Here is a 17,056-nt window from a genome sequence, read left to right as displayed (position 1 = left end):
CAAATGGATGCATAAAATAAATGGTGTATGCGTATCTGGGTGCCCATTGATGTAAGCACACACCATTCATTTTGTGTGCCTAGCGTCCATTTGTTAGATACGCGCTTAGCACAAATGCATATCCCTAACTGAAACAATCATAGCTTCCATCAGCTATGGAAGTGAGACTGCAGTGTGCTGAGGCATAAATCCCTTTTTTCTCTCCAGCCGTGGAAAACTGATTATTTTGGACAACTGATTATACTGTGTTTAATTTGTAAGTTAACCAGGCTCAAACTCTACAGTGCAAAGCCTTTCATAGCACTGTAAAGCAGAAAGTAAATAGTTGCTTTAAGTTCTGTATTTCATATTTCTTATAAGTACCTGCAGCTGCACCACACTTGAGATTGGCAGAGCTCTGATTTTGTTTAATATATATATACCCTTTTGTACCTTTTTTTCTTTCCTGATGCTGTGTGATGTTTTAAAGTGCTCATGAGTAGAGTAAGTTTTCATCTCAGCTGTATTTTGCAGTTCCTTGCTAGGCTAAAGCAAGGTTGTTTATTGTATCATCACAAGATGGGCAGTTCTGATCATAAAACTCACTTTTGACAGTGTCTAGTTGAAGATTAGTTGTCAGGACTACCAATAAACACATTAATATTGTAAAAAATATTAATTTAGAGAGAACAGTCCTGTTAATTGCATTATTTTATTACCATACTTACATAGTAACATAGTAATGACAGCAGATAAAGACCCTAATGGTCCTTCCACTCTGTGCCTTCTGTTAAGGGTAGCTAGTAACTGCTAGTGATATGATTCGGCCAGACCTTTTGGTTCGGCCTTCGTTATCGGCCCGCCGCAGGAAATTTTGTTTCCCATGGTTTGGGCTGGGTTTTTTTTTTATCTGCCGAACCGATGCCCCCCCCCCCCCCCCCCCCCCCCCCCCCACAAAACGTACCAAAAGTCCCTGGTGGTCCAGCGGAGGTCCCGGGAGCCAACATTTGCACTTGAGTCACCATATTTTCTCTCTTTTGAGGTTGTATACATAGCACAATGTATTATAACCTGCTTCCTGAAATAGAAGTATATATCTTCAATAATGTTAATCAAATTCTTGTAACCATATAGTGATACTGCTGTATTTAATATCATTCTAAACACGCCTAATCAAAGCAGTAAGGAGGTCAGTGAGCTACATGAATTTAGTCCATGCACCTCAGAAACGGGGTGAGACTGAGAAACGTTGGCGCCCAAGGCAGGCTAGTAATTGGGTGCTCCGCCTCTCCGCCCATAACTTTTTAAACCTTGGAACAAGGGTGGCAATGTTGCTTTCTTCTACCCCTCCCTTCTCCTCTCCTCTCCTCTTTTTTTCTCCTCTCCTCCCCCGTTAATTCCTTGCAGGCCGGCTTCCGGGGAGGTGGAGGGTATCTTTGCAGGCCCGATAAACTGCCGTCCCTGCCCCTAAATAGGGGGAGTGTGCAAGCCTGCGCACTCTCTTCTCTTCTGTCATAGGCCGCTATGACCTGGTGGGCGCACATTCCTCTCCCTTGCTTTAGACGCTTCTCCTGGTGCCCTATTATTTGGCACCCCAGGCGTTAGCCCAGTTGTCCCTCCCCTTAATCCGGCCCCGCTGAGAAACTGGCAACATGAGGAAATGTGTAGGCTCACAGTATGTGGCTGTTATAAGCATCTATGTTTTAGAGCCTGTGTCCCATTCTATGTGTAAAGCAACACATTTTTTTAATATGCGTGAAAATTATTTGACAGTGTTTAAACAGAGAATCGGTATCAGAAATAGGCAAGGAACCCAGGACTACTGGCTGTCCCATTGTATTCCCTAACTGGATAATGTCTTTTGTTATGTTAAGGTACATATAGGGTTCTTACAAGAGCTTCCTTGATACCCTGCACAGCATATTTACCATTTCTAGTTCATGAACATGAAGCCTTTGGACTCTTGTATAGCTTTCTCATGGAACAAGCCAACAAAGTGAATTGCACAAGCCATGACTGAAACCTGACAGCTTTTTCCCAGCTTTAACAGCAGTGGGATTTAAACTAAAGCTTAGCAGGCACAAGAGGATCGTTTCACTAGCCTAGCACTTTCTGTACTCTTCTCCCTCACTACTGCTCAAGAGGGGCCTCAAGGCTGGCTGGCTGGCAGTGTAGAGGGTAGCAGTTTTTCCACATCAGTGTTCCTTGCATGGCTTTTTTTTGCTGAAGTACTGCAAAATGCAAGCTCTTTGGGGGTCCTGAGAAAAAAAAAGAAAATTAAAGGGCAGAAGGAGACAGAAGGAGGGAAAAAGTGGTTTACTAGCCAAAAAAGAGACATTACAAAAATGTGGCCATAAACCCCACTTATGTGAATGCAGAGTTCTCAGATTTATCTCTGCCACAGATCTTTAGCTGTGAAAACATACCTGATGTTTTTGCAACATGACTGGCAGAGGTACCTATGAAACTGTAGCGGCTCTATATGGGAAAATGCAAGCTTAGCTCCTAGCCTAAAGAAGGCCAACTTTGTTTTATTAAACTTTAAGAAGGTTATTCAGGGGCTGGAGGCTTTGTGTTTTTTTTTTCTTTAAAATTATTATTATTATTATTGTAGCCTCAAATGTTTCTTTACGAAGCCTGTTAAACATTCCACTATGGTTAACCTTGCAAGAATCTTGCACTAGCAGAAATATTTCTTTGCTCAGTGCTTTGCTGCAGTCTGGTTCTTTGACTGAAAAAAAAAAGTAAGAGAAGTGGCATGGCATAGTGGCATTTTTAAAACATGACCTGAATGTTAAACAAAGCTGTACTGTTTGCTCGATGTGTGCCAAAATATTTGTTCCATAAACTTCTGACTCACTGAGTTCAAAGATTTGTCTTGTATCCCGGAGTATATTACACTTTTCCACCCTTGTCCCAAGCCATGTTTTAATTATCTGCAGTATAGAAACTGTATAATGTGGTTTGGGGAGAAGGGCGAAAATAAAAGCAGTTAGTCTTCTGGAAAAAGGCATTCTGCAGTTACATAGCACAATACATATATTTGGTGCAAGAAAATTACCCAAGTAATTTCTGTGTCTTGCTTCCACTTTTTGTCTTTTTTTTCTCTTCATCTGTTACACAGATGTGCATACACATCTGTATCTCTGTCTAGCTGCAGCAGCAATTCAGGTTACCCACAAATTAGTTAAATTCTGTTGGAGGGCGGGGGTGGTACATTTTTATGTAACAGGCCTGAAAATTGTCAGGACCAGCAGAGAATGCTTCCTGTTTAAAGTGATTATATCACAGAGAATCATGCTAAGGTTCAATGGTACATTACTGATTAACATGACTTACTGTATTAAGCTAAAAATGTCTCCACAGTCCTGCTCAGGTGCTGACCAGATCAGTGGTTAGTGGAAGAACCGGGCACTGTCATGCTTACAGTTAGACTTGAATTTCCAGGTTGTGTTTTGCACCTAGGGCAATTGAGTCTGGGCATGCAGGCAGTGTTCACGGCCCCAGGAAAACATAGAAATGATGGCAGAAAAGGACCAGTGGTCCATCCAGGCTGCCCAGCAAGCTTCCAATGGCAGTATCTTCCATGCAGGTTACCCCCATATATCAGTCATTGCTGCTTGATGTGCTTTGCTTATGGACTAGGCTGTAGAAGCAGTCCTGTTTTTTTTTTCCTTAATGTCTGTGCATCAATACTCCAGACTGTAAAAAAGTCATGGCTCATGTTGGTTGTCCCTGAATCCAAATTTTTCTTTCCCTCCATCCCCATTCCTTCGAGGCAGAGAGCGATGTTGCAGTCTTATTTGTTAAGGGTAGTAATCCATGACTTCTGTTAAGGGTACTAATTGCTGCTCTGTGCAGGTTACCCTCATGAGTATCAGTTCCCCAGACCGTAAAAGTCTGGGCCTTCATTGGTTGTTGTCTAAATCCAATTTCCCTTTTTCCCTGCCATTGATGCAGAGAGCAATGTAGCAATTGCATTAAAATTATCAAGGCTTATTGGTTAAGGATAGTAACCACCGCACCAGCAAGATACTCCCATGCATGATTTCTTCGTTTCCTTTAGAACTCGGTCATAGAAGCAATCCTATGCTTTTTCTGTTATGTCTGTGTATCTGTATCCTAGACCATGGCACTCAGTTGTCTTCTGAATCCATTTCTTCTTTTCCCCCTGCCGTCTAAGCAGGGAGCAATGTTGCAGTTGCATTAAAAGCATCAAAGCATTATGTTTAAGGGTAGTAATCTCCATGCCTTCTGCTAAGGGTAGTAACCACCGTACCACAAAGTTACTCCCCCTCATGCTTATCTCATTTCCGTCCTCTAGCCTTTAGAGATCCATAGTGTTTATCCCATGCCCCTTTGAATTCTTTCTTTTCTTTACCACCTCCTCTGGAAGAGCATTCTAGTCCTCCACCATCCTTTCCATGAAGAAATATTTCCTGATGTTGGTTATGAGTCATCCCCACTAGTTTTATTGTTTCTTTCCAACGGAAAAGATTTGAAGTCCATACATCATTGAAATCTTTTAGGTATCTGAAAGTGTGTATCATATCTCCCCTGCACCTTCTCTCTTTGTTGTGTTCATGCCTGTTCTTGCCCTCGCTCCACCCTCTCTACCTTTGAGGCAATTCCCTTCGGGTCTGATGGACAGTTGCTGCTGCGGCTTCTCCTCGCTGTTTCTTCCCGGAGTCCCCGGGCTGGCCTGATGCTGCGGATCCGCCATGTTCCTGATGACGCAGGGCGCGCGCGCGTGCTCCGAAGTTTGTACCAGCAAGGGCGCAAACCTCGGGGGCGTCCCCCAATAGTGACGTCATCCACTTCCAACATAAAAGGTCTTTGCTTACACTTACAAATTGAGTTAGCAAGGGTTTGATTGCGGAGATCATCTTGACCCACTTCATTCTCCGCTGCTCTGCCTCCTCGAACTTACCAGGGGTACCCGCTCCTCGGGGGCCCCACTCTCTCCTCTTGTTTTCAGATTGCTAAGATGGGATCCATTACTCACTCCTCGAGGGTCTACATCCCTGAATGCTCAGAAGACTCCCTATTGCCTGAAAGCGATCGCAGACGTGAATATTGTGAGTTTCTATTTCAGTTTGCATATAGGAACCGGTACTCGCTCCTCGAGGGCCCATGTTCCTAGAACTCTAAAGATTCTCTTCTGTCTAAGACGCTATCGCAGGTATGGAGATCGTGAGTTATTACAGATTGCAGATAGGAACTGGTACTCGCTCCTCGAGGGCCAATGTTTCTAAAACCCTCCGAAGGCTGTCTTCTATTTCAGAAGTTATTTCATATACAGTTATTGTGAGTTCTTATTTCAGTTTGCATATAGGAACCAGTACTCGCCTAGAGGCTTCTGTTCCTGAATATACAAACTATTCTCTATTGCCTAGAAACCATTACAGAGATAGATAACTATGAGTCACCATCGCTCTCTCAGAGCTGTCCCTGGAACCAGGTACTCGCTCCTCAAGGGCTTAACTCTCTCCACCTACTGAGCCTTCTTATTAATCTATGTGAGTGTATCATCTGCTTCTGGTTATGTATCCTGCATACCCTGTCTACACACTCTCTATGAGTCTGTCTCTACAGCTCAGCAAAACCCGGAGATAGCAGTTCCAGGATCTGAAGGACTTCAGCCCTGCCGGGCACATCAGCTCACTACTGCCACCTCTGGTGGTTCTACTACCTGTCTAATAAAGAACTGTCTATGTCTGTCTCCATACTCCAGCCTAGTTGGTGGTCCCTCTCATGATGTCCTCCTGGGGGCGCTGTCATCTGCCATCGGCCCAAGGATTCACCATTCTACATTAGAGTGCTCATCTCTCACTCTTGCAGTCTACTCTCAACTGTTGCTGTCCTCTCACCTCTGGGGAGCAACTCCATAACAGCTCCAAAACAGATTGCTACTCTGCAGTCCTAACCTATAACAGATTGCTAACCCTAGTGGAGTCGCTAACAGATTGCTAGCTCCTCTCCTCTGGGGGAGCAAAGCTCAACAGGATTGCTAGCTCCTTCCCTTGGGAGGAGCGTACCCTAACAGACTGCCAACTCCTAGCAGAAACTCTAACAGATTGCTAACTCCGCCTACGGAGTCTAACAGATTGTTAACTCTGCCCTCCTTGAGGAGTAAAGCGTAACAGATCAGTAGCTCCGCCCTCCTGGTGGGGTGATCACTAACACTCTTCCAGGGTATACATATTCAGATCCTTCAGCCTCCCCTCATAGGTCTTCCAGTACAGACCCCACACCATTTTTGTCACCCTTCTCTGGATTGCCTCCATCCTGTCTCTATCCTTTTTGAGGTATGGACTCCAGAACTGAACACAATACTCCACGTGAGGCCTCACCAAGACCTGTACAAGGGCATCATCACCTGCTTTTTCTTACTGGTTATTCCTCTCTCTATGCAGCCTAGAATTGTTCTGGCTTTAGCTGTCACCTTGTCACATTGCTTCACCATCTTCAGTTCCCCTGACACATCACCTCAAGATCCCTCTCTTGGTCCATACACATCTAGTCTTTCACCCCCATCACATACAACTCTTTTCTATTGCCGTATCCCAGATGCATGACACTACAGTTCTTGGCATTGAATCCCAGCTGCCAAATCTTTGACCACTCTTCAAGCTTTCTTAAATCACTTTACATTCTCTCTACTCATTCAGGGATGTCCACTTTGTTGCAGATCTTAGTATCATCCACAAATAGATATACTTTACCTTCTATTCATTCCGCAATGTTACTCTCAAAGATATTGAACAGAACCGGTCCCAACACTGATACCTGTGGCACTCCACTTAACAAAGCTCTCTCTTCAGAGTAGATTCCATTTATCATGTCACACTGTCTCCTATCGGTCAACCAGTTTGTAATCCATACCACCATCTTGGTGCTCACTCCCAAGCTTCTCATTTTATTCACAAGCCTCCTGTGCAGGACAGTATCAAAAACTTTGCTGAAATCCATGTAGATCACATCGAGCGCTCTTCCTCAAACTAATTCCCTAGTCACCCAATCAAAAAAAATCAATCAGATTTGTCTGACAGAACCTTCCTCTGGAGAATACATGCTACCTCAGGTCCAGCAACCCACCAAATTGTAGATAGTTCACTATCCTTTCCTTCAGCAGCGTCTCCATTAATTTTCCCATCACCGAGGTCAGGCTAACTGGCTTGTAGTTTCCAGCCTCCTCTTTGCTACCACTCTTATGAAGTGGGACCACCACCACTCTTCTCCAATCCTGTGGCACCACTCTTGTTTCCAGAGATCTAATGAACAGGTCTTTCAGCAGCTCCGCCAGCACATCTCTGAACTCCTTCAGTATCCTGGGATGTACCTCATCCAGCCCCATGGCCTTGTCCACTTTTAATTTGCCCAGCTCTTCCCATACCTTCTGTTCCATAAATGGAGTTTTTCCACCCCATCCCCACATATGATCTTGTTTACCAGCAACAGTCCTTCTCCAGGATCTTCTTTAGTAAACACCAAACTGAAGTATTTGTTTAATATTTCTGCCATTTCTTCATCTCTTTCCACTCATTGTTCCTTATCACCTTTCAATTTAACTATACCACTTTGGACCATCCTTTCTCTGGTATATCTGAAAAATGTTTTGTTACCTTGCTTAACCTCTTTGGCAGTCCTTTCTTTCACTTGACTTTTTGCTTTCCTGATTTCTTTCTTTGTCTCCCTTAGCTTCTCCAGATATTATTCCCTGTGTTGCTCTTTTTGGGATCCTTTATACTTCTTGAATGCTGTTATTTTTGCCTTTATTTTTTTCAGCCAGCTGAGTTTCTTTTTCCTCTTACTTTTGTTTACTTTTCTAATATATAGATGTAGTATCTTAGTAATAGCTCCTTTCAGTTTGGCCCATTGTTGTTCCACCTCACCCATTCTTTCCCATTCTTCCAGTTCTTTCTCTAGGATCATTCCCATTTTGACAAAGTCTGTATTTGTTCATTTCAAAACTCGGGCCTTTGTATGTCTTCTCTGTATCCTATTTGCAAAATGAAACCATAACTTTTGCTGATCACTGGTGCTCAAGTGGGCACCTACTCAGACATTTGAGACATTATACCCATTTGTAAGCACCGGGTCAAGTATCAAACCCTCCTTTGTGGGTTCCATTACCATTTGTTTGAACAGAGCCCCTTGAAAAGCATCCACTATATCTCTGCTTCTTGTATATTCCACAGAAGTGATACTCTAATGTACATCCGGCAGATTAAAATCTCCAGCTAGCAACACTTCTCCCTTTTTTCCCATATTTTGGATGTCTTTGACCTGATATCTGTTCAGTTCTTCTGTTTGAGTTAGAGGCCTGTAGACTACACCAATATAAATGGAAGCACCATCTTCTTTTTTTTAGGACAGCCCATAATGCTTCTTCCCTACTTCACATCCCTTGCTTGGATATCGTTTCTGACATAAAGAGCTGCTCCTCCACCTTTTCTGTACTGTCTGTCCTTCCTAAACAAGTTATAGCCAGGGATGGCCATATCCCAATCATGAGACTCAGTGAACCATGTCTCTGTAACAGTAGTGATGTTAAAATCCACTTCCACCATTAGAGCTTGCTGGTCTTCGAAGTTTATTGCCCAGACTATGGGCATTTGTGCTCATAGCTTTTCAACTTCTCTCCTTGGACATTTTTTCTGCCCTATTCTGCTGACTTTTGTTAATTTCTTGACCCACATTTTGGAGATATTGGGGAAGACATTTAATTTCCTTTTGCCACCCCAGCCTCTAGTTTAAATGCCTTATGGTATATGATTTTAATTTTTCACTTAGGATCCTTTTTCCTGCCATAGACAGATGTAAGCCATGTTTGACATATAACCTCTTACTGTTCCATACACGGTCTACAGCCCCAATATATCCAAAACCTTTTCCTTACACCAGGTTTTGAGCTATCCATTGAAATTATGTATTTGGCTTAGCCTCTCATTCCCCTTTCCATGAACAGGTGACACTTCTGAAAAGGCAATAGTCTTTGGCATGTGCCTAATCTGCTTCCCCAGAGTCTGGAAATCTCTCTGTATGTCTTGGATGTTATTTCTAGCAAGATCATTAGTTCCAAGATGAATGATAAGGTCAACTTCACAGTCCTTACTTTTCATTGATTGCAATGACTATTTGATTACCATTTCTACCAGCTGAGAATCCTGGAAGGCCTTTAACTGTAGTGTTCCCCTTGAAAATAATTCCCAAATTAGTGCCTCTGATGACTGTCTTCCAGCACAATGAGCTTCTTTTTATGGTTTTTGGTTGTGTTATGGAATTTCTGTACACATTGAGTTTCTTCTTTCCTTTCTGATCCCATATCGGTCTCCATTGCTAGAGCTTCTTCATTTTTCAAAACAGAGAGCATTTTGTACTTGTGTCACTTGAGAGAGTGGGTGTCTCAGCATCACAAAGTCTTATCCTACCAGAACCCACTGTAATCCATTTATTATTGGGTTTCTAGATGCTCTGTGTAAGTGGAGGAGGGCATCTGGGCTGCACTATTATGAAGATTGGGTATCTTTGTGTCACAGTTCTTATCCTACTTGAGCCAACTGTAAATGAATCTTCTCTATGTGTATATGGGAGGGGGAACATTCCTGAATGCTGTAAAATGGGTGAGGCTTCCTTGGAGGTTGCCAATTCCTTTTTTATTGTAGCTAATTCAGATTTAAGGTGAGCTAACTCCCTTTTCATTGAGGAGAGTTGTGAACAAATGGGGCAAGCCCTAAGCTTCCAGATGTTGTTACATTGAATTATAGTCATGTTGTTCATTTACTCAGAAAAAAAAATTAGCAAATTATCTTTTCAATTATGTACACCACTATATCAAAAGATCAACCTCTGGGGTGGGTAGGTAGAGGAGGAGGGAGAGAGGTAGGGCTTTTAAGAGTTTAGCATATCAGTGACCAAAATATTCCTTGACATGCACTTATTGTGTTTATCTAATCCACCGAAAGTTCAACATTTTTTTCCCTCAGACCCAGAAAAGCAGTCTAGATTCCAAACTTTTAGATTTCAGTTAAATCTTCCCCCTCTAAAACCCAAGGCACACAATTATGCAATTATACACAACTTTTTTTTTCTTCTAGAACCTTAGGTCGACTGGCTTCCCCCATACAGAGAATGCTTTTTTAAAATGGACTAGATAGGACAGGTTAATCTAATCTTTGAACCCCCGCAGCAGAGGTGAGTGAGGGAGTATCTTGGTCATTACGCAGCAAAGAGTCCTAGTGACTGAACATGAGGGTCCCTGTTAGCTGAGTTCCAGAAAGAAGCCACAATTTGTGGCCCCAGCTAAAGACTGTCACCGTGATGACTGGACTAAGTTTGAGGGGTTATAAAATAGGGGGAAACATTCAGAATAGTTGTAAATCAAGGCTACATAGCCCAATGGATGCCATTTCCATTTTTGCCGGAAGTCCAAAGGAGCAGGAGGAAATTGCCGGAGCAGAAAACAGAAAAATATGCCTTCCAACCATGTTTTTCTCTGTATGTATAAGGGGGCCTAAGTTGCCATACCAGAGTTTCTTGGAGATACTTTGCGATCTATAATTATTTATTTATGTACTTTAAATTCTTGTTTTAAAAAATATACTCTCTGAAGGATTTTCGGTTAGATCCACACATAGAACAGGAATGCCTGTTCTTGGTGCTGACAATTTTCAGGGATCATTAATTCAGAAGCCTCAGTTAAAATTGCTGTTGTACTACAACTGTCAGCGACTGAAGGATACATAGGCTGCCGGCAGCTCAGAGCCTAAGCTGGACTCCGAGATCTGCATGCTAGTAACCCCTGAAACTCTGCTGCCCTTCCCTGTTAAACTTAGCAAAGATGCAGAGTTCTAGCTGGCAACTTTGAACAATCTGTATTATCCTTGCTTTACTTGTAATGTGATCCATTATATTTAATATCAAATTGCTATTTCTTGTCTTCCATGTGCAAAGCATCTAACAGTTGGCACATATGGAGCATCCACACTGATTGTCTTAACCAAAACATGAAATGAAAATATTAGGACCCACCCTTAGAGGTAACCTGTTCAAGTAAAGTTGCTGGGGAAGCTGGTTCAAAATAAGATATCAAAAAGAAGTGAATTCTGCTGGTGTACGCTAACATGCTAGACAAATTCACCAACAGTGCCCCACATTCCCATTAGACAAAAGCTCACTGTACTTAGTGTTTTCCCAGATACACAACTGGCAGAATAACTTTAGTATATGTCACTTTATACTGACTTTTTATTCATCCAGTTCATAAGATAGCCCCCCTCTTAGTTGGTGCTTTCCCCTGAAAATGTTGCCCAACTTCAGGACATGTCAAAGGAAGATCAATATCTCTCTATCATTCCTCCAGATTCTCTCTTCAGAGATTTAAAATATTGCCATCTAGTTTTTTTCCATAAAGTCTATGAAATCAAAATAATTTACCTTTCTTATCACCATGGTTTTCAACCCACTCCTTGGGACCCAGCCAGCAGTCTGGTTTTCAGAATATTCACAATGGGCTCAGTTTTCAGAGTCATTTACACACATGAAATACAGTTCTGTGTGCATACAGGGCTCAATGTGCATAAAAGTACTTGTGTAAACTAATTTTATGCATACTTTTATGTTCACTGGAGATAGATGTTTCAGAGCGTGGAGTTGGGTCTTATTTGCATCCTGCTTTTATTTGCTAAATTATGCACATAAGTTAACACACACAAATTATGTCCTGTGAAGAGCAGATATAACTTTGTATGGGTGATTTTGTGTGTGGTGAAGGGTATTTTCAAAGTGAACGTACCTACATAAGTTTGCTTTCAAAATGTGGGGTGAAAGTTAATGCAGACTTTACCCCAATCTGCACAGTTATCAAATTACCCTCAGTATCTATTTTTAATTATGTATATAACCATTTCCAGAGGACTGCACTGAGCAGAGATTTGTGTGCATATAGTGACGGCAATTTTCAAAGGGATTGCTGTGTGTAAAAAGCATTATCTCCACATAAATTGGGTATCTGAAAATGATCCACCTTGTATGCAGGTAAAAGTAGTTTTCTGTCAGCAAGCAAGCATGAATCATCTATAACACATGGGTGACATTTGATGGTGCTGACATGGACTTAACTCTCAGAGCTTAGTCTTACTGAGCATGCATGGGACTTACCACTTATGCATGCTACCTCATAAGCCCCTCAGTCTTCCTTTATTGAAGCTACCACATGGATGAGTTCCAAATCTCTCTCTAGAATTTTGTTTCGGCCTTATTATGTTAAAACGGTTTTATTGAATTGACACACATAGGTAAACAAACAGGAATCAGAGACATATTATTTCTTATATATCCCCAATACTCCCAGTTATATCTGCAGTCATACTTAGCTGTCAATTAAAACTGAAATTCCCCCATTACCCCCCCCCCCCCCCCCCCCCCCCAATCTTGTTTCGGCCTTATTAAAGTTAACCTAATTCTGCCTCATTGAAAGCCAGTGAGATCAACTCTATCAGCCATTATCCCACCAAATCTGTGTAACTCCTGAAATGCAAACACCTCTTCTGTGGTGGATGAACTACGAGGTCCTAATGGTGGGTCTCTTCATGCATTCCAGTGCATCAAGCAACCCTATTTACCAAGACCTCTACTAGGGGGTGGGGAACACACAATGATGCTATATGGACACAAGGGTCTTAGTTCCTGCAAATCAACTGACTGGAGCTATGAGCTATCCATTATGCTGTAAAGGCTTTCTCTGCCCTGATCTCAAGCAAAAGAAGTTAGGGCTTGTACACCCTCTATGAGGAGACCCTCTGAATCTGGTTGTGGACTATCACATCTCCAGTCCACCTACCTAGAATTCAGAATAGATTGGCAGAGTGCTGCAACCACACAAATGGTCCTTGCATCAGCGGGTTGCGGATGACTTATTCAGTCACTGGAGAATGCTAATGATCAGCCTGTTTGCCTCAGAGTCCAACAGGAAGGTTGAGAATTTCTTATTAGTTTATCCAAGCAGTTATAAATCAGCCCCCATTGCCTCCCAAAGCTTTTGTGCTAGACTGGAGTGTTGTTCTACTCTGTGTGCCCGCCAAGTCTCTTCATTACCAGAAGATCCTTCAGAAAAAGGTAAGAGTAATTCTCATAGGACTGATCTGGCCACAGCAAATGTGGTATCCATATCTTGTCCAACTGTCAATTCAGTATCCAGTTCCATTGGGGATGAATCTGACTCTCATCCCACAGGAGAATTGCAGGCTCTGCCATTCAAACCTGCCATTGTTAGCCATCATGGCATGCATGTTGAGATAGAGGATGTGCTGATTTCTGCTAGAAAGCCCTCGTCTAGAAGATCCAACAGTTTTGACAGTCTGGGACCAGCAAGCTGGATCACTTCTCATGTGACCCAAGGGACTTTCTTCAATATCCATTCTTCTTGTTGCCTTCAGGCCTCAGCACCTCTTCAGTTAAAGTTCATCCCAAAGTCAATGCAGAGTATCACCAGCACTTGGTAGGGGCTCCGATTTCTCTCCCCACTTTACTATCAAAGTTCATGAAAGGTCTGTGGCATTCTAAGCCTCTATCCAATAAACCTCCAGTGCCTTAGGACTTCAATGTAGTCCTAGCTCAAAAGAGTAAAAATGTCCCTTCAAACATCTCGAGTCAGTGGACGAGGTTTCTCCCGGCTGTTATTTCTTGTATGCAGAGTAAACAAATTGTAGGCTATGGTTTCATAATCACCATATCTTCATTTTATTATTTTCATAACTGGATTGTTTTATAAACTCACCCTAAGTTTCTTTTGAAAGAGGTATCTACATTCCACATTAACCAAAGCTAAATTATTAGCCTTTCCAGATTACAAGTTTATTGTGGGGGAGATTTTAATGTTGTTACCAATTGTGCAGAGGACTGTAAGCCTGCAAAATCTTCTAGACCTGGGACCAAGGTAATGGGTGTGAATTTTATATGCAAGGAGCTAGGTTTACTGGATGTATGGAGAACCCTTCACCCCGGGGAGTGTGATTTCACTTTTTTTGTCTAACCCTCACAAAACCTACTTACATTTGGATTATTTTTTGATTGCTAGAGTCTGTTTTCTAGGGTTCAAGGCTCCTCCACAGACATGATCTCTATTTGGGGGCCAATGCAATATTAATGTGCCGAAAGCGGGCACTGAGTGTTCAGCGTCCACTTTCCTAACACGCCTCCGTGCACTTCCCTCGGGGTGGCATGCAATATTTAAATTACGGGTTGCGCTATCAAGGAGGCTCTATGGTCGATTATGCAACCCTAGTGCCTCCTTGGCAGCGGCTGTCCATGGTTTAAGAAAACAGATGCTGAATTTATTGGCGTCTGTTTTCCTAACCGGCTCACAGCCACGGGTTCGGAAAATGGACACTGATTAACTGAGCATCTGTTTCCCAAACCTGTCCGTCGGAATTCTTAAAATTTTTTTTTTTTTTAAATCTTTAAAACTTTTGTTCCTTTGACTTAATATTGTCATAATATTAAGTCAGAGAATGTACAGAAAAGCAGTGTTTTCTGCTTTTCTGTACAACTTTTGGGGTGCTCAGAAATGTACGCCTGCTCTGGGCAGGCATTAATTTCTGAGTGTAAAAGTGTGCGACTTGGATGCACAATTTTTTATTGCATGTGAAGTGAATAATAGCTTCAGCAACATATATTTGCATGTGATGAGCACTATTAGTTTCCTGGCACATTGGACGCGCATTGTGGAGACGCTAATCCCCTTATAGCATAAGGGGCTGTGGACGCGCCTCCAAAACGCACATCCAACCACAGGTAAATCAATGCGCTTGACTGAGCACACTGTATTGCATCAGCCCCTTAGATAATAATAAAAAATGCAATAGTCTATAAGTGTAGTAGATTTATTATTGCATTAAGTAGACTGGGTTTTCTTCTCCTGTGTCACAGGTACTGTAATGAACATTTGCCATGCCCTCCACACATGTTTTGGTCAAGCTGGGGTCCGTGGGAACGTTGCACGGCCCAGTGTGGGGGAGGGATCCAAGCTCGCCGTAGGACCTGCGAGAATGGCCCAGACTGTGCTGGCTGCAATGTGGTGAGTAGCTGATGTCTCTCTCTCTCCCTCCCATCTACCCCACAACCATACAGATATACACGCTTCAGAAAATGTGCTGATGAGTTTTTGTGCAGTGTTTATAACTTGTATCTCACTTATGTCTGCAAAATCTGAGTTGGATAATCCAGGTGAAGCTGGTGTGATAAAACGGGAAATCTTCTAACCCTGTCTGGGACAAATGCAGATGAGAGGCAGTTTTTGTGCTCTGATTTCTAAATAAATGCTTCAGTGTGAGAGAGAAATGTTTTAAGTAATTCAGTTGACAGAGAGAGTTTTGCACTGAGAGCTGTGTTTTTCCTTTGTATGCTTGCCCTAAATGTAATCCTCTAAATACCTTGCATTCTTATGTCGTCCTCTTATGTTTTGGAGGGATCTTGCTCATATAATAACATAGTTACTAGTAGATAATAACAAAAAAAACCTCCAACCAACCTATTTAGTATCATTGGTTAATCTGTCCACACTGTTAAGCATACATTCCAGCTGTTAGCCACAGAGTGTGATTACTTGCAAGATATCTCTTTCTATTTAAAAGAGGGTTTTTTCAATACTTTTTATACTCCACATTTTAGGTATATGGTTCCTATAGGGTTCCAGAGGCTTTTCTAATTAAAACAATCCTTTCATACATTAATATGGCTATGTAATGTTTTTATGAACTGCTTCAATAGTCAATTATCCACACCTGGCCCGGTGGTGCTGTGGCATCAAGGGGCAGTAGCCATGTTGAAACGCTTGGAAGGAGTTCAGTCTTTCCTGTGGGTTTGATAAATGAATTCACGTTGATCTTTGGTGTTGGGTTTTTTCCTAGTTTTCCCATGCTGCTGGCAGAGCACTGCCAAAACACCGCAGTGTAGGGGGTGCCATGTTGGGTCAGACCAAAGTCCATTCAGCCCAGCATCCTGTCTCTTAACAGTAGCCAATCCACTGTCCCGGCAGAGTCGATAAAGTCGATCTAATTCCTGTTATTTATTTCCAGGGATAGATATAGTCTACCTGGCTAATAATGTGTTATAGAGCTTTCCTCCAGTAAGCTGTCCATATCTCTTTTAAACCATGCTATTCTAGTCAGCCTGACCACGTCCTCTGGCAACAGATTCCACAGCTTGAGAGTACGCTGAGTGAAAAACACTGTCTATGATTTGTCGGTTGTTTAGTTTCTTGGAGCGATCCCCTTTTTTAGTAGTATTTGAAATGGTAAATAACAGTCCTTTATTTACCCGTCCACCCCCACTGATGATTTTATAAATGTCAATCATGCCCCCTCTCCCCTGTCTCTTTTCCAAGCTGAAAGCCATAGCTTGCATAGTCTTCCTTCACAGGAGACATTTTCCATCCTGTTTATCATTTTTGTGCCTCCTCTATACCTTTTCTAGTTCCACTATAACTTTCTTGAGATGGAGTGACCAGAACTGCACAGTATACTTAAGGTGTAGCCACACCATGGCTCGATACCGAGGCAATATGTATTTTCCATTTTATTCTCCATTCTTTTCTTGGATCATGCCTAACATTCTATTTGCTTTTTCTGACTAAGAATTTCAATGTATTGCCCAGAAGTACTCCAAGGTCCTTTTCCTGGATAGTGACTTCCAATACAGAACCCAGTATTATGTACTTGTAGATAGGATTGATTTCCCTATATGCATCACTTTGCACATTTCTATATTAAATTTCATTTTCTATTTAGTTGTCCAGTCTTCTAATCTCACAAGGTCCTCACAGACCCCTGCCATTTTAATTTTGTGTCATCTGTGAATCTGATCACCTCAGTCGTTGCTCCTTTTTCCAGATCATTTATGAATATGATAAACAGCATTGGTCCCAATTCTGATCCCTGTGGTACTCTACTAATAACTTTTCTCTATTTGGAAAACTGACCATTTAGTCCTACCCTCTGTTTCTGCCCTTTTAACCAGTTACTAATCCATCATTCCATGACTTTGTAGTTTCCTGAGAAGTCTTTCATGGGGGATG

At 42.1% G+C, this 17,056-nt stretch overlaps 1 protein-coding gene across 1 annotated transcript in view; it reads left to right on the top strand.

The window, feature by feature from the left end:
• The window catches only part of SEMA5A (semaphorin 5A), a 1,250,864-nt gene that overhangs the window by 1,061,821 nt on the left and 171,987 nt on the right, over window positions 1-17,056 (top strand). Inside the window, 1 exon segment of the mRNA XM_029590025.1 lies at window positions 14,911-15,058. Coding sequence (XP_029445885.1) covers window positions 14,911-15,058 — 148 coding nt within the window.

Source organism: Rhinatrema bivittatum, chromosome 2 (assembly GCF_901001135.1).
Source record: "Rhinatrema bivittatum chromosome 2, aRhiBiv1.1, whole genome shotgun sequence".
In the NCBI taxonomy this organism is placed as follows: Eukaryota; Metazoa; Chordata; class Amphibia; order Gymnophiona; family Rhinatrematidae; genus Rhinatrema; species Rhinatrema bivittatum.
Note: the sequence above shows the minus strand (reverse complement) of the source record. Positions and strands in the feature narration are given on the sequence as shown.